Source organism: Gymnodraco acuticeps, unplaced genomic scaffold, assembly GCF_902827175.1.
Source record: "Gymnodraco acuticeps unplaced genomic scaffold, fGymAcu1.1, whole genome shotgun sequence".
Lineage (NCBI taxonomy): Eukaryota > Metazoa > Chordata > Actinopteri > Perciformes > Bathydraconidae > Gymnodraco > Gymnodraco acuticeps.
The window spans coordinates 191,039-209,463 of NW_022991091.1; the positions used below are offsets into that span (position 1 = coordinate 191,039).

The window sequence follows — 18,425 nt, forward strand, 5'->3', positions numbered from 1 at the left end:
TACAGAGGCAGAAAACTCAAGTTTTCTTTTGACTTTAATATTAACAATGTGTATGCAACGCATTCTCTAGTTTAGATCATGAGAACATAGTACACAAAACAAGAGGGCTTTGCAATGTCGAGTAACAATGTCAATGTAGCAGCGTAGGGCTGAACGATTAATCGATTTTAAATCGAAATCGCGATTTGAAATGATGCGATTATCAAATCACAAAGCCTGCGATTTTTTAAACATTATTTTCTTTTTTCTTGTGTGTCAGTCATCCACACCAATCAGAAGTGCTGTACTCCACATGTACCAGACATTGTTAACCAATCAGAAGTGGCCCATGATAGAAGGTGATAGACAAATTGATCCAATCACCTGCCAAGTGCTTTTGAAAGTGCCTGCCCTTTCCAAATGGCTTCCAATGGAGCTTTCCTAGATGGTTTGGTGAAACAAACCATCTGAGTCAGGTTAGTAATGCTCCATCACATGTTTCTATTACAGGGTGAATCTTAAACTGAAGCTTGACTTTAAAGCAACCCAACGGAAGTTACATGTAAGTTTAGTTCTTTCACTCGTAGCTCGGGCTGCGTGGGTGCTAGAGACGGGAGTACGTTGATACGACCTTCCTAGCCGCAGTTATGGCCGCATTTTACAATCAACTTCCGTTGGGAACAAATATCGCAATTCGAATCGCAATCGCAATATTTGTCAGAAAAATCGCAATTTGCTTTTTCCCGAAAATCGTGCAGCCCTATAGCAGCGTCAACAACACTGATGGGACTTTCCTCCCCAGAGCTGAAATATAGCAAAGAACGGTGTCTGATTCAGATTCAACGGCTTTAATGTCAGCTACAGTGTAGAAATGGCAATGAAAAGTCCCGACCTCCTCCAACATAGTTATATAAGACATAAAACAATACAAATAACACCAAAAAAAAAGCTTCATAAATGTATCCAGCGCTACATTGTGAAGCTAAAAGAAGGAGTTACATCCTAACATATCATTTAATTTGGTTGCATCATCATATCGCATTTATTATATTAACCCTCACACATTAAAACATATAAAATGAAATTAAAAGAAATCAGTCTTTGAGCTGCTCACCAGCAACACAGACAATACTCAAGCAGTATTGCAAGACATATTTCAGGCAGCTAACACATCAGGCAGACTGCAGGTCAGCGTAAACATCGAGGAACATTTGTTATGGTCTGGGGAAACTTCACATTTGTAAAGGAGCAGCAGCCTGTAGTCCACGTTAAAGTCTTCCACAACTATGGCAGCAACGAGGTCTGAAAGTGTGTGTGTATTTTCGTAAGTAATATGTGGACCAACTGACCGAACCACATCAAAATAAGGAACACAATTTGTTCTCTGGACTTGTTACTTCCTCGAAATCAATTATATTCATGCACTTGCTCACAGAAAATGGAGGTCAGACTGGCGTTCAATCTACATATACAGCGGGCTAACGATATTAGCCTTTAATTATCCAATGCTCAATGAAATTTGAATTAACTTCTATATTATGTATAATGCTTTTAAGAGTCAAAATGTTGATAAAATGTATTTCAAGCTTTACAAAGAATACTTTTTTAGAAACCAAATAGTAAATGTGGTGTTTCATGTATAAAATATGAAGAAAATAAAAAGGTAAAAGCATTTCCGTGGAATCCATTTCACCAATTGACATGGCTTACATTTACACGGTATACTCGAATTATGTTTTTTTTTTTTGTCAAGCTTGTTGAACTTCAGCCAAGAATAAATCAATGAACACTGATAATATTAACACTGACAGCAGGACTAGCAGCGCCTGGAGCAGGTCCTGTCTCTGCTGTTGCTGTGTCTCTTGTATCTGTTATGGCTGTGGCTCCTCCTATCTCTGCTCCTGTTGCTGGCCTTGGAGCAGCCTCTGCTGTATCTATGGTGCCTGTGGCTCTTCCCCCTGCTGTAGCTCCTCCCACTGCTGCTGCGGCTCCTGTCCCGGCTGGAGCTGGTGCTCCTGCAGCTGTGGCTGCGTCTCCTGCTGCCGTGGCGACTGACGCCCCTCCTGTGCCGACTGGAGCTCTTCTTGTGACGACTGGAGCTCCTCCTCCTCCTGCTGCTGTGGCTCCGCCTCCGCCGGCCCCGGCTGTTGGAGCTCCTCTCTCTGTGGGGGGGCTCACGGCCCTTCGCTTGTTCCCTACCGTGCTTGCTCCCCACCACCTCCTCCTTTCTTCTCTCTTGCCCTTTCTTCCTGTCCTCCCCTCCCCTCCTCTCTTCTCTTTTCTTCCCTGAAACGTGTGAATGGGCACTCGATTTGGACCCCTGCTTTTCTTTGCTCTCGCCGGCCTTCACTCCATACACCCTGCTCAGGACCCCCAGCATCACATCATCGCCGCGGGGATCAGAGGCCTCCTCGCTGGTCACAGGGCCCGCCTGCTCCTGCGTGAGAGGAGATCTTGAGCTTTTCATGCTGCCCTTCTTCATCAGGTTGCAGACCAGTCTCTCCCTCAGCTCCTTCTCACGCCGCTGGAGTTCCAGGGCTCGGTCCTTCTCCACCTCCACCCTCCGCAGCTCCTCCTCCTGCTTGCGTCGGAGGGCCTCCAGCTGATGAAGACGCGTGAGTTCCTCCTTCTGCCGAGCCCGCTCTTTCCGTTCCTGCTCCTCCCGCTCGGCCCGCTCTTTCTCCTGCTCCTGCTGCTTCAGGGCCTGGAGAGGTGGAGGAAACCACAATGAGATAAAAGACACTATTCAAATAAAAAACTAAATTGTCAGCAGAAATCCAAATTTAGGTCGGACACAAAGGGACAAAGCACTGCTCTAAACTACATTACATTACATTACATTGCATTTAGCTGACGCTTTTGTCCAAAGCGACTTACAATAAGTACATTCTACTCTACATGTTACATCATCCAATTGTCATACACAAGCAATTTTCTGCAAAGCACACAATCTCTAATTATTAGAATGTTCTACTCTTGTGAAATCTGGTTATTTGCAAGAAGGTATTAAAACCAGCTAGTGGCAACGAATCACACGTTTTATCTAAATTGTTTATTCGTACATCAACACAAGTGAATTCTTGGCCGTGAGCAGAAACATCTTGAAATGTCGTCTTCATATTTAACTGACAAATATGAGAGTAGAGTCAATTTCAGCTTAAGGAAGCCAGCCTTGGCATCAATAGCACTCTTTAATGAAATACTCAAAAAGAAAAGTTGCACTCAGCGTTTCTGAATATGTATGAGGCCTAGTGAGGTTTCAAACACTAAATCTTAACCTACTAGAGCTTCACATTTGGTTCAAATTAAGTTAAAAAACTACCAGACGATTAAAGAATCACATTTGTAGACATTAACCTAGGTATTGGTATGTTTACACATCCATATAGCTCTGTATGTATGCGTGTGTATCAGTGTTTCCGCCAGACCAGGGCTGAGAGGGCGTCCACCCCGAGAGCGGGGTGCTTTAATTTTGACTTGAGCCGTCCCTTATAGATACTGTCGCTTTACGTTAGTGAGCCGGATCATTTGGCTGTTTCGGCTCCCAAACGGCTCTTCATGTTACCACAGTTTACCACGGAGCCTCAGTTTCGCCGCTGCGAGGCTCTGGTGCTCGCTGCTCACGCACGTGCTCCACTAGCACCGCTCATCGCGTCCAAATCGTGCACGTTCCGTGTTGTCCTGTGGCAGGCACCTTCGATGTCGGGGAAACGATCTTCAATACTCCAAAAAGAATCCCACCAGACTCCTTTACCCCTGAGGGATGTCCTTGTCCTTTCTCCTTTTCGTCATTTCAAGCCATAAACACTCTCGATGTTCTCTCGAATTATTAATATTTTTGGACGCCCTCGGCTCGCGTTCAGGGCGTCCCGCGCTGAATAAGGGCGTCAAATGACGGCAAGACGCCCCCCTGGCGGAAACCCTGGTGTGTATATTCAGAGGTGTATTGTGTATGTGCATGGCGTACCTTGGCCCTGGCCAACAGCTCAGCGATGAGCCGGATGGACTCCAGGTTGCGCTGAGCCAGCAGCAGCCTCCTCTCCTCCATGGCGATCTTCATCTGCAGCTTCTTCTGCTCCTCTTCCTGCTGCCGCCTCACCTTCTTCATGTTCTTCTTCTCCTCCTTCTCCCGCAGCTTCTGATCTCGCTTTCGTATCCTCTCTTCCTTTCTCCTCTCCTTCTCCTCCTCTTCGTGCTCCTTCTGTTTCCTGTAAAAAATATGAAGTGAACATCTGTTATCTATGAATTGTGGTCAAACAGTGGAAATGCATTGTCACTGCTCTTGGTACAGTGTGGGAAGGATTCAAAGCACCGAAAAACAGATTGAGTGTAGTTTTGGTTTCAGAGAATGCATAAACATTCGCTGCCCTAAATCACTTTTCCGTGTTGTGCAATATAAGCTCGTTTTTGTCTTCCATCATACCTCTCCTCATCCTTACGCCGCTCCTCCTCTTCCTTCTCCCGTCGTTTCTGCTCCTCTCTCTGCCTCTCCAGCTCCTGTAACTTCAGCCTCTCCAGGCCCCTCCTCTTCAGGGCCAACTCACTCAGGTGCTTGTTGGTGTCAAAGGCCACCTGAGGAAAACACATGGATAAGGATTAGCAAAATGGTTCATTTTATTCATCAGTAAGTGAAACAACATGTACATTTTCTTGTAAGAATCACTTTTTATTCTAAGAACTAGACCCTCCAGAAAAACGCGATTCTGCGATCGCAGAATTTACCGCATAATCAGCAAAATGGCGCAGATTTTTTAAAAGGCCGCATATTTATCAAAAGGGCGCATAATCCCCGCATTTTTCCACACAAAGTTGAGAAGAGAAAAAAAGTTAACTCGTCTTGACGTGAAGTGATGATGACGCGACGTCATCAGCTCGTAAACAACACCGTAGAGTGAACGTGTGGAACTCACACGAGAGAGAAAACACCAAGATGAAACAATCTAATCCATCTCATTTACCGACAAACATTTCTGCTAAAGACCGGGCAAAGCAGTACCCCGATGTCTTGCACGAAAGTGGGGGGAAACTATTCTGCACCCCGTGCAACTGTGTTGGAGCATAAGAGAAAATCCACGGTGACGACGACCCACTTTGATTCATTCAAACATTCGAAAATGCTTTCTGCTGCTGCGGACAAGAAAGCCAAACAACTCACGTTCACCGAGGCATCGACCTCCAAAACCCTTTCGAGGGCTACAAGAAACGAGGTGAGAAGCCTACAAGATTGAAGCTGGTCAGATAACGAACAAGTAAATGAAAACAGAATGAGGCGGAGAAGTGTGTGTGTGTGTGTGTGTGTGTGTGTGTGTGTGTGTGTGTGTGTGTATGTGTGTGAGTGTGATTAAAATAGCCCAATTGCTTTTACAATACATAAACATTGAATGTGTTTAATTGTATAGTAAAGGGGTTTAACATTAGTGGCAGGTTGTGTGTGAGAGAGAATAAATAAATAAGACAGCCCAATATTGATTTTTTCCGCATATTTCCGCATATTTCGCAACTTCCGGCAATTTCACCGCATAAAATCACATAAAAACCTGCATGTTTGATCGCATAATCAAGGATTTTAGCCCGCGTTTTTCTGGAGGGTCTAAACTAAAGAATACTCCACTGTGTGCTACAATGTTTTATTGTAGTTTTAATAACGTTGCTGTAACGTGTCTGTGTTTTGCTTTGGTCATCCCAGACAGTGATGCAAAATCTAATTTAGTATTGTAGAGAATGGGAATAATACATGTATTTGAGTAACTCTGATAATCCACATTTTACAGCTTGATGATGTAATGTTAAATCACACAATGACAGTGCTTTGGTTAAAACAGACTTATTCAATACTGATCAGGCATGGAGAGTCATCGTTGTTTTAAAACAAAGTAAGATAAAGTCCTTCATGTTTTGGCAAAAGCTGTTTACCCTAATTTAGATTTCACAGTGAAGCGTTATGCTGTGGATTAAGAGACCTGGCTCTCCCCATACCCTCATTACCCTTGAAATGATGACGAGGCTTAGATTTTCATTCCACTAAAAGGTCTTAAAGCTGCAATGCGTCTCCCTGAACAACACAATCTAATTGCTGAAATCTGCCTATATGCAATATCACTGCAGCATTAACAATTCACTCATGGCCAAAACAGAGGTATGTGGAAGTCTGATAGGCCTACGTGGGTCATTCAGACCAAGAATAGCATTGTGTTATAAGAACTTAACAATCAAAATGGACATTGTTTATGTTACAAAGTAATCTCCCTCACCAAGTGTGTTTGTATGTCTGACCAACAAACTAACCCTTCAAGTTTTCCCATTTGCTTCATTGAGAAAATAATATAAGTTTTAGATATAGTAATGAACATATTTAGGATATCAAGCTTAATTTTGTGCACATGGTCACGAAGCTCAGTAAGCATTTAAGGTATGATATATTGACTATCTCAAAACTGCAAAAGTAAATCAATAATTGAGAAGATAAATAACCATCCCTTTCTGCATAATGTTCTTGTACAGTACTTAACAACCAGGAGAGCCTGCAGTACCTTGATGTTGCAGGCCACGGCCTTCCCATCGTCTCCTTTCAGCATCAGCTTCATGCTGCGCAGGGTGTCCATGGCCTTGGTGAAGCCCCCGTACTCCTGGTACTGGACATAAGCCTCAAAGTTCAGGTGACCACCGAAACTGAACGTGTTGAAGTTCTTGTCCAGCATCTCCTCCCTGTACGGGTCCAGCATGGGGATATCTACATTCCGCACCTAGGATTAAACAGTGGCATATTGGTCAAATCAAATGTTATTTTAGGGCTGTCAAACGATTAACATTTTTAATCATATTAATCACAGCTTAAAAATGAATTAATCATGATTAATCACCATTTGAACTATGTCCAAAATAAGCCATTTATTTATGCATATTGTTGTGTGAATGGAAAGATAAATGAAAGAAGGCGGATATATCCATTTCACATACAGTATCTATGTTTATTATAAAACATTTCTGCGTGTCAAAATGAAAGACAGCCCACACACCTATCAATCATCAAACCGTGGGGTCACGGAGACCGACTCTGTCGTCCGGTGATCTAACCGCCTTCTGGAAAAGCTTCACAAGTACGTCGGTACGCAAATGCGCTTTGTGACACAAGTAACGGTACGTATTTCAGATTACGCACATAACCTGCGTACCAGTTATGTGCACCCCTGTACTACAGCAAAAGTATTCTCCGTCGGGACTTCCTGCAACAACACCACGCCGTTATCAAAGATGTTCTATTGAGAAGACGATCGCTACGTGACAAAAGTTTTCAAAACCGTGGCTACTGAAATCAATCTGACTAACTGCTGTCTGTGCAATATACTCCGCGCGAGTTGGCAGACTTTATTTTGCTTACTTTAACATCATTTTTCATGGTGGGGCTAAGCCATTTATTGGTATGGGTGTAGTCTACCCCAGCCATACCCTGGCGCTGCCACTGGTGGCACACGGGGCGGGCCATTCTGCACATGCGTTAAATGCGTTAAATATTTTAACGCAATTAATTCAAAAAATTAATTACCGCCGTTAACGCGATAATTTTGACAGCACTAGTTATTTTTGGTTCAACCTCTAAATATCGATGATGCAACAATATAAAATACATGACGTTTACTGATTTGGTCAGTATTCTCAATCAAATGTGTTCGGCAACTCTATCATTTACATGTACAAGCTATCTATAATGAGTTATATTAATTTAATCCCCAACACCTTTTTTCCATGAAGCTCATTATTTCAAACAAACAAATAACAACATGTAGATTTCAATGTTCAGGTTAAGTTCCTGTTCAACATAGAACCAGAACATTTCCCACCTTGCCAAATGTCTCAAAGACCGCAATGAGGACCTCTTCAGAGGGCCGGTCTGGGAACGGGCTGTCCTTCTTGCTAAACCATCGGCAAGGAATTCCCTCCATGTGGATGGTGTCAGGCCTCTCCCCCGGCAGAGTCTCATTCATGTCCTTTGCATCGCGGAAGAAGGAGTCCCAGTCGTGACGTGTAGGGAAGTCCACTTTGTTCTCTACTGCACGGACCTGAGGAAAGAGGGAGGGGAGTGTCAATATACAGTTTATTAGGAACAATTAAATATATCTGAAAACCTCCCTGCGATGGATTATATTTTAGTTGAAGCCGTTTTAGAGAGGCATTGATTACATTTTATGAGCATTTTGGTGATAATGCCGAGAAGTACTTCTTATATTTAGTCATTGATATAAATGACGTGGGCAAAAATATAAAAAACATCTGTCGGTACAATAAAATGTAACTCAAATGCGCCAAATCTGCAGCCATCAACATATCCAAGTAAGTACCAGGAACAGACGCTGGAATTAGCAACATAACCAGCAAAGCTTTAAGATGGGCTTTGCGGTCAACAATAATGTCAGCCTTACCTTCAGTACATCAGTAAATCCACTCAGTTTGATGCTCTTTCCATCTAAGCGAGACAACAGGCTCTTGACCACTGTCCTGTTTTCCACCTCGCCCTCAAAGCGGATGAAGTCCATGGTGCTCTTGGAGATCCGCAGGGCTGAAAACTGCTCTGGAGCTACCATAGACTTCACCCTCTCCATCACCTCCCAGTTGGAAATGCTCTTGCCTGGCAGCTTGAGCTGGGGCAGGGCCACACTGACGGTCATTTTAGCAATGGGCTTGAGGTACAGGTTGTACTCGGAGGAGAGGCACACTGCCTCTGTAGTGTCATGGACAATGGTGGTCATTGTGGCCGACATAGTGGAGAAAGCTGCAGGAAGATGGAGACACTGTTAGCTCATCATATGTGCTTTTGAAATAATCATAAATGACTTAACTATTTTTAGTTTATTCACGTAACAAACAAAATCAAGCGAGACAGTGATTTAAAATGTAAAAATGATGGTTCTGACTAGTTGATACTAATACAATAACAGAGAGCTTTCCAAACTAAACTCCATTCAAAAAATCAATGTTTATCGGAAAACACACAGGTGGTTATTTTAATTGTATTAGGTACACATCAAAGTCAGAATGCAGCGCTTAAATGTTATATTAGGCATTTAGTTTACAATTAATTTCTTTGTATACAGAGGTTAACATATTCTTAGGGTAGATAATCACAGTTCTTTATGTCAGTTATCTTAAGTGATTTGCCTAATCAAATCGTCACGTTTTAAACAACTGTTTAGCTAACATTAAAACCTGTATGTGCCTAAAACGTAACTAACATGCTATGTGGCTAGGATAGTTACTAACAGCAATAGTGGTGTTGGCTCATGTCAATCTTAGGAAAATATTCTTTGTTTGACCCACTGTGAACGCAACACAAACGCTGGTTGTATGCTAACATGTAAAGGCTGTAAGCTAACTGTCGCTAGCGTTATACTACATCCCACAGGGAGACACACTAGCTAGCTAGCTGCCGTTAATAATAACAATGTATTGACCATGTTGGACAAGAGATAAACGAATAGCCAAGTGAAATTTGTAGAGGTTAATAGAAAACCAACTTAAATGTGTGTTATTTCTAGCTAACGTTATTTGCAGGCGAGTTAGCTTACAGTCATAAGTAACTCTATCCACACAATTACCTTTTGAACAACGCCGGAGAGCGTCAGTTATGAAAGTAGGTTTCACCGCCTCTTGCCCAACATCCGTCAGCTTTAATGCTAAAAACAAAAACGTACTGATATCGTAATGTAAAAGACTGTTCTATAATACATCCATGGAAAAATCATACATAGACAAACTACATGCCACTTCCGTATGCAGTAATGATGTGATGTGACCGTACAAAGAAACAACGAGTCTCAGCATCATAGTGGAGCTATTTCAGAACAGCGACTCTATGTGGAACATGCGCAAAGTACACATCAGGGAAATAATATATGGCAATACAATTGAATATACAATCATGACAATGTGTTGCATCAAAGTTAATCAGTTTAATTGAAATCACCTGTGTTTATGGTGTGTAAACAATGGGTAACAATGGATTGCATTACTTGAATATGACTATTGTAACCCCTTGAGGCAAATGTGTGATTGTGTCGTATAAAAAAAAACCCATATGCAAACAAATATTTCATATAGTTTAAATAACTCATTCACATTACTTGGAAGACATTTTGTTCTCACTTTGACATTAAATGGCTCTCTGATGATTAGCATCATCATTTCGTTAGTTTTTCAGGGTTGTAAAGTAAAACAATAAATCATGAAAACTCTGACAAGTATGAATACTTTTGTAGACACTGCATGTCACAAGGCGAACAGAAAATCAGGCAGACAGTGAACATTTGTTTACAACTTAATGGTTATTTTGTACTTAGTCACAAGTTAGGCGATGCATGTCATCATGGCTGTGGTGACTGTTAGGGGAAAGTGAGAGACGGGGATAGATTGGACGGATTAGTCCAGCAGCGAACGGCCCCAGGCTCAGAAATTGGCACAGTTTCCCCTGAAAAGATGGCAGAGGAATTTACATAATAGGCATTACTCCCTTCACTTTGTATGTAGGTCAGTAGCTGCAGTCAGACAGTCTCTCTGCTCCATCCAGATCAGCAGTCATCTAACAGATAGGCTGCCCTAAGGCAAATAGACTGAAATATACCGTCCCGGGGAAAAAGCTCATCCCTTCAGTGACTTCTAAGAATCTTGTTTGACGAGTCGACTACAGCAATACCAGAGATCAGAAAAAACATCAAAAGAGCAGACTCTGATTCAAGAGCTTTTACATTTTTCACAAGCAACCCATTTGAATGTAATGACTGTAATCCTGCTTTTATATGGCAGATTTGTTCTGGTAAACATGAAGTAGAACTAGGGACTAAGAAACGCTTCTGTGCCAGCAGAGCAGATTTGTTATGTACATTGAATACAAATGTACCATCCCTTTCATGATAGCATATGAATATAATTGAACTACTCAATGTTATACTTGTTGTTGCCTCTTATATCCTCGATGACATACTGGGGGATAACATGCTCAACTATGTGGCTTACCGAAAAAAAAACAAGCTACTCATCGTCTGTCAGACTCATATGCCAAATGTAGTGATACAAATGATAAACACCTTAAATGCAGTTTACTTGGTTGTGAATTTGCATTTAAAAATACATTCTTAACTGAAACATGTCCAGTGCAGACTCAAAGATCAGATCAACATAAATGCTCAATAATCTTGTAAAAGTGTTTCGTCCTCGGTACAGCAACACACACACACACACACACACACACACACACACACACACACACACACACACACACACACACACACACACACACACACACACACACACACACACACACACACACACACACACACACACACACACACACACACACACACACACACACACACACACACACACACACACACACACACACACACACACACACACACACACACACACACACACACACACACACACACACACACACACACAATATTATTGTGTGTAGTGTCACATGGGCAGCTTGCGGACAGGAAGGAGTGGATATACTGTAAATGGGGGCACAGGGGTCATCGGATCATCAATTATTCAGCACCAGCAGACAACAACAATCCCTTGGTATCCAGCAGGAATGGCAACAAGAAAGCCTGCTTCGATTTGAGTCACGATCCATACTGGTTGAATTAGCATTGACTTCATGTTCCTATCATGTTGTGTATTTGTTCAATTGGAACAACAGTAGCATAAAGGGAGAGCACTGACTTTTATGCAAACCAGTACTGCTTTATTTCATTTTCAAGGATGAAACATAAAGACAAGATGACAGTGGCTCAGTAACAGTGTATTCACACCACATAATAACTTCACAGTATTTCAAAAAGAAGACGGAACAAGGACCTACAGTACAGACATACACATGATCAGTGCACAGAATAATGTTTTCTCCCTATTCATGCATCTGAAAAAGTGACATCAAAGTAGGATACATACATTTCTACAACAAAAGAGTCAGCATTATATTAATTAGTCCTATGATTTGAGTACAAATGCTACAAAATACTAAGGGAACATTCTTAAAGACTAGGAATAATCATATATATGAAAGGATCACATATTTGGGAAAACAGTCAAAAAGTCAACGTGCTCCTCAGCTTAACATACAGTACAGCATATACTGGTCTGAACTCTTTACTATCAACAGATGATGCAGACATGATTGATGATTGAATGATTGTTTACATGCAGAGCAATACAGGAGGAAGATACAGGCTACTTATTAAATATAAAATCTGCTCCAGAGTGGTAAAGAAGCATCAGGTTGTTTGACTGTGGATTTACTGTCAAACTAAGCAGTGCTATGCTGTTTGTCTATGAAAAGACCTGAACAACCTTTCCCCAGATTAGTTTGATGCTTTTTTTTGCATGAATTGCTACAAAAAATGATCCTTTCTGATGAAAATGGTAAATGGTAAGAATTGGGAATTTGCAAAAAAAACACTGTCAACTTCTATTAAACTCCCATACTGTTAAACTCCCCCACAAAGAAGCAATGTAATAATGAGTCAACCAGACTCAGAGGATTTGAGGTACATTATAGTCAGTAGAAAACCCACATCATGTGCTAACCCTGTGAAACAGTCCTAAAGTGTAACTGATCATTGTCTTCATAGTAATTGGATCCAAGTAAATCCATGGCAGCTTTCTTTTGATGTAAACTATTGATCAGCTGTTCGGAAATGTATAATGCAAATTAAATTGTAGTGTATATATACACAGTGCATTATTAATCTAGAAGTGTAACATTTGATCACCCTTTTCTATCATGTACAATATGAACCTATCAGCATGATATCAGACCAATAACATCTGGTTTAGTTTGAGCCGTTTTCTCCCATAATCACAAACCATCTTCAAAGTGACGAGTGCAAACGCGACGGCTGAACATGGCAGTTTGGACATACATTGGAGTTCTCTGGTTACAAATACTAAAATCTGGTACTTAAAAATAAAAATTCACATTCTTGAAATGTGTTTTAAAAAATCAGCACCACTCAGGCAAACGAGGTTGAAATATAGGAATGTGTTGTATGAATATATTACTTTCATCTGCACACAAAATAACAGTTTGGATTAGTGTGTTGAATCTGTGTTGAAGTGCTATAACAAAAACCCTCACCATTTGGAGTCAAACTTAAAGTGAAAATGTGATACAATCCTGTTGCATTTGTGTGAACAGTTTTCTAGTGTAAAGTGTAAAAAAAATGTTTTCATGTTTGCTACCTGCTCTTCAACCGAGCCTAAGAAATAACGAAAAAGAAAAACTAAAACCAAAAAATTCAAAAGGAATTCAAAGAGTAGTTGCTCAATGAATTGTTGTAGCAAATCAAATGCTACATAAACTGTGACCCGCCCTCAGTGATCATCAACCTCGGCCTGATTACTGCAATAAAAACAAAAATAAGTTCGATTTTTAGATAAACATTAAAATACTATAATAATAAAACTTAGTATGTGTGCGGTTAATTTGGTCTAGAAAGGTCTGACCTGTCAGCTTATAAAAGGTGAGTAAACTGTATTTTGTAAATCAACGCACTATATCTCAGAGTTTTGTTACTTTATCCAAACAGGTTGGACAGTGGGCGGGTTCGGATGGGGCTGCTGGCGAGCTCCTCCCCCCTCCCCACCTCCCCCGTGTCCCTGAAGGAGGCGCTGTGGATGATCTGGGCGCGGTGGCGTCCGCGGTGCAGCCTTGCGTTCAGCCGGCTCAGAGACGACTTCCTCTGCATCCCCCCCTTGTTCTTCCCGTTCCCGGCCCCCTCCTCCTCAGCAGGTGGGTTCAGGAGCCGCAGTGGGTTCAGATTGCCCTGAAGGACTCTGGGAAACCGCCATCCACGTGTTCCGCTGTTACCTTTGTTAGTGTTTTCATTGTCCGACTCAGCACCCGGTGAGGTCACCACTCCCTCCTGCTGCAGGTCAGCGGCAATGGGCGGGGCCAAGTACTGGATGGCCCGCCTCCCGCTGTAGTCTCGAGCCTCAGGGTCCGCCTCCCAGTCTGACAGCAACACACGGACCACCTGTCAATCACAGCACATTAAATACACACAGAAGAGGGAATATTGCTTCCTATCATACTATTTTTAGGCATATATTATGGGTCTCAGATATATAAAAAACATGTCTATGAACTGTTTTGCTCAAAATACCAAACAGATCTCCCATTCTAGCCATGCCTCATACTCCTCTATTTCAGCCCTGTTACAGAAGTGCTGATTCTGGGTCAGTAGCTTTAAAAAAAAACAAATAACATTTAAAAAAATAATAATAAGGGGGGGGGGGGGGGGGGAGCTTATGCAGGAGAATTCTACCGGAAGATACTCAGCTATATGCTGTCGTGATTAAGCGCCAACAACCACATCAAGGATTATTTCTGAAACAGTATGGAGCTCAAATGCTCTTTCTCTTGCGGGTTTACCACAAGGTGAGTTCCTTTTTCTATTTCCTGCTTTTGTACACATGCTCTCTCCAGTACAGGTTAGCTCTGTGTGTTAGCGATGCTTGCTAATGTAAACAAAGACCATATTACTTCCAAAACACATCTCGCATTGTTTCTGATAGCGACGTTTCTAGTTTTTAGAGATGTGGGTACGGAGGAAAAGAGAGAGGGTTTAGTTTTCCGACCCTTTGCGAGTTCCCTTACACACCGGGACCAAATATGTATGTATATAAAAAGGCATCAAAAAGTGCATTTTGCATGATAGGAGACCTTTAAGATACTGAAATGATGATACTTGGTTTACTGGTGTGTACATCTGTGAAACATATCATATGAAACTCATTGTTAATCAAATATGTCAACATTGGGATAGCTGTCTTCTATTCTATTTCTATTTTTATTTTTCCTTACTTGGTATGGATTGTAGCCATCTACAGAATGTACAACTGGCAGATAGAGCACATACAATCATATGCCGCTTCACTAGAGATGTGTATAACATGACACCCCATGACCCCCACCATGATTCACGCAACCCACCTGTGTATGTCCATGCATGGCTGCCAGGTGTAGTGGTGTGTATCCAGCACTCGATCTCACATTTACATTCACAGGTATTGAATTCTCCTTTGCGAAGGCCAGCAGCTGGGAGAGAAGCTCAGCTTTACCCTGCTTCGCCACCCAGTGGAGGCAGGTGAAGCCCGTCACAAAGTCTCTCTTGGCGACGAGGCTGGGTTCCACAGCCAGAAGGGGCTGCAGGCTCTCCCACAGGCCGTCAGAGGCGCACAGCATCCACTCGTGCTCCAGAGGGTCCAGGGTCACTGAGCCGCAGTCTGACACTGATGAGAGGATCGATGCAGAGTCTCCTTCGCTCTTTATGGAGTCCCGGATGCGTGAACCTCGGCTGATCAGAGACCTCCGCACCTGCAAAGGGAAGACGATAGAAATTAAAGGGTGCATATACTAAATACAATTATTTGTGTCACCTTTAGATATTAATCCTTCAGAGTTGTAACACTGCAGAATGCTTTTTTGTGATATAAAGAAGGCTTTTGGAAACTTTTTTGCCACTATCCAGTTGGCTCTTCACAGGACCTCGAAGGCATTGTAAATACATGTTTTACAACACTTAAAAACATTTAAAGAGCCACATGCTTTATTGTTATTTGTGGAAGCTTTACAAAAGTAAACCATATGGCAGGGTAATGAACAACTCATCACAGTAAAGTATCAAACAGATGTTAGTAGAATACAATACCTTTTTGACCATAAACAAATGTATAGTTACATTTTGTATTATTGCCTCATGATGATCCCAGAAAAGGAGGTCATAGATCAACAAGCGTAAGAGTTAAGGCAAGCTAGATTACATAACCGTCTCTCTCAGTTACATAAGACAGAAAACTGCTGCTGGAGAGTCATACTTCATGAATATTGCATGTCTGGCTACTCACCATATGGTGTTTTCTATCAGCTATAAAAGACTGTGGTTTTGGCAATGCTGCAAATTAAGCAGCGGCAGCAAAGGCAGGGGAACCTGCTCAATGCCATCTCTCTATACCTGGGCACCATTCAGGGTTTGGAGCACACCCAAAGGTGAAACACAGGATGTGACATAGCTGCTTTAGGTGTGTGGCCATACGTGTAATACATTTGAAACAAATGAAAGGAGCATTTCTCTGTTGTATCTCAATATATGTAAGCGTACTTTCTCCCATGCCTAAATTATTAATTGTTTTATCAGCTACCCCCTGTAGAGAGCTTTGTCAAGCTGCCACACTTAAATTATGACTTATAATAACAATCTACAGGGAAGCTTTCTTCATGCTAGAAAAATAGTTTCCTACCTGAGGAGAACTGCTCATCATCAGCTCTATGAAGTTCCGGCGACTCCCCTTGGGTGTGTTGATATCTCCAACAGGGTCCAGCCCTTCCAAGGTGCTGTCTTCAGAGAGGCAGCTGGTCAGCAGGGCCCGTGTGGACCCTCTGGACACCCTACGTGCCCCTCTCACATGCTGGCTATGGGACCCCCCATGGTGAGCCAGGTCCAGATCTGCAATCCCAATGACTGGAGCGGACTCCCGCCTCCTCCTGTCCCTCAGCTTCACCTCCCCTCCTCCACCAAAGGTAGGAGTCGATGTGTTGGTCTTAATATTCTGGGAGGGGGCTGCATGTAGCCCCTTGCCATTTGATTGTTTGTCATTGTCCAGGCTGGCAGCCAATGAAGTGGATGCTCCTGTGGAAACATTGGACATTTGTCATTATCATCTGGCTCTGTGTGTTCAAGTTGCCACAAGCAGTTATTGTAGAATTGTGTTTGTTGTCATAAAGGTGTCAACATTAAAGGAAATAATTTGTCTACAAAATACTATAGTGGGTAATTTAGAGGGCCAATGCCAGACAATACAATCAAAGCAAATACATAAATAAATAGACACAGTGTTGGTTCGATAAACAAACAAAGGATTTTAAATATAGTTGTGATATTGAAACAATACCATAGATTTTAAAAGGACATGGTGCCTAAGCCTTTTTTGTCATTTGTCATTATCATCAAGCTCTGTGTGTTAAGAGTTTTCTATGGCCACATCTTAACTGCATTCACTCTAAATCAAACTTCCCATTTAAACCCTACAGGCTATTCTTGTAAACTTTTTAATTTGTCAATAGAATGTCAGAATTGAAGGATCTAATCATTTGATTTTGATGATTTCAGTCTTAGTTAGTAGTGGGTTGTTCAGAGAGCCAACGCCAGACAATACAATCTAAGCATACACATACATAAATAAATAAATAAATAGACACACTGTTGGTACGATAAATAAACATAGGATTTTGAATATACAGGTGCTATTTAAACAAATGAATCATGGACACAAATAATACCATAGATTAGAATACGATAAGGTGCCTATCCCTCACCTGTTTGGTCTCTGTTGTCAGGGTTCCCGTTGACATAGTTGTTGTCCAATGCCTCACGGATATTCCCGTTGCACTCCGCGTGATCGTGGCCGCCTGTGTCCGCACACATCACGGACTCCGCGCTGCCTTCAGGGTTCAAACAAACAAATTGCACACCGTCTTCCACTTTCACAACCCCCACGCTGTCCATGATGCGTTTCAGCACCTCTCGATCCACCTCTTCCTCTGACTGGTCATTTTGACCCGACGCTGATAGGAAATGATCGATCAGCTCCATCTGTTCGACCCTCCCTCCTCTCTCCATCAGGAACTCCTGCACGGCTTGCTCTGTGCGCTGGGACGCCATCATCCTCCTGGACGACCCGACCAGAGCAGTGCAAAGATAGAGTAACTGAATAAGTTACTCACAGACGTTTAAAAAACAATGCATGTTCACGCTACTGTCATTCACTCAGGCTGACGGTGACGACGGATGACAGCATCTTCTTCTTATTCTCCTCTCCTCCACGGGGAGTGTCGAGCCATGGCAGATAGGGGTCGCACGTAGCTGAAGCAAAAACACCAAGGCAAAACGGATGCTGTGTTCATGTGCAGCTCGTTAATTCCGGCTTCCAATACTAGCATAAGCGAACATGTAATGAAAGTTGTAATTTTTGGAATATGCAGTTTGATTGAGCTGTGTTGGCAAGACAAAGAAGTGGAAGTATAAGAAGGACCCGTTTCGGATGACATACTGACTATTGATTAGACCTAGATTATGTACTTTACTAGAGTAGGCTTATTTTAATTTTATGCCACTTTCTACTTCTACTCAACTACATTTTAGACGGAGGTATTGTAATTTTGTACACAACTATATCTATCTGACAGTTTTCGTTACTAGAAGTTTTACAAATGCAGTAGCCTACAGTACAAGAGTTTAACATTTTCAATTAACCTTCCATAGAATGTGTAGGCCTACAAGTGATGCGGACATGATGGGTTGCATACAAACAAACACGATGTTGATAGTTAAAGTAATTTGATGTGCTTTTGAAAAAGGTGCAGGTAAATTCTCTAAGGTCAAACCTAATAT

The 18,425-nt window shown here is 42.0% G+C and overlaps 2 protein-coding genes across 2 annotated transcripts; both read right to left on the reverse strand.

The window, feature by feature from the left end:
* Positions 1-811: 811 nt before the first annotated feature.
* akap17a (A kinase (PRKA) anchor protein 17A) lies at positions 812-9,752 on the reverse strand. The gene is made up of 7 exons (XM_034236821.1): positions 9,570-9,752; positions 8,397-8,746; positions 7,818-8,036; positions 6,510-6,722; positions 4,403-4,551; positions 3,947-4,187; positions 812-2,683 (listed from the first exon to the last, which is right to left on the reverse strand). Exons 2-7 carry the CDS (start codon positions 8,733-8,735, stop codon positions 1,796-1,798), a joined length of 2,049 nt encoding a protein of 682 aa, XP_034092712.1. The 5' UTR covers positions 8,736-8,746; positions 9,570-9,752; the 3' UTR covers positions 812-1,795.
* A 1,941-nt stretch (positions 9,753-11,693) lies between these two features.
* sowahca (sosondowah ankyrin repeat domain family Ca) lies at positions 11,694-18,147 on the reverse strand. Its single transcript, XM_034236841.1, has 4 exons — positions 17,351-18,147; positions 16,276-16,664; positions 14,969-15,352; positions 11,694-14,009 (listed from the first exon to the last, which is right to left on the reverse strand). The coding sequence occupies exons 1-4, from the start codon at positions 17,697-17,699 to the stop codon at positions 13,551-13,553; spliced, it is 1,581 nt and encodes a 526-aa protein (XP_034092732.1). The 5' UTR covers positions 17,700-18,147; the 3' UTR covers positions 11,694-13,550.
* Between the last annotated feature and the right edge of the window lie 278 nt (positions 18,148-18,425).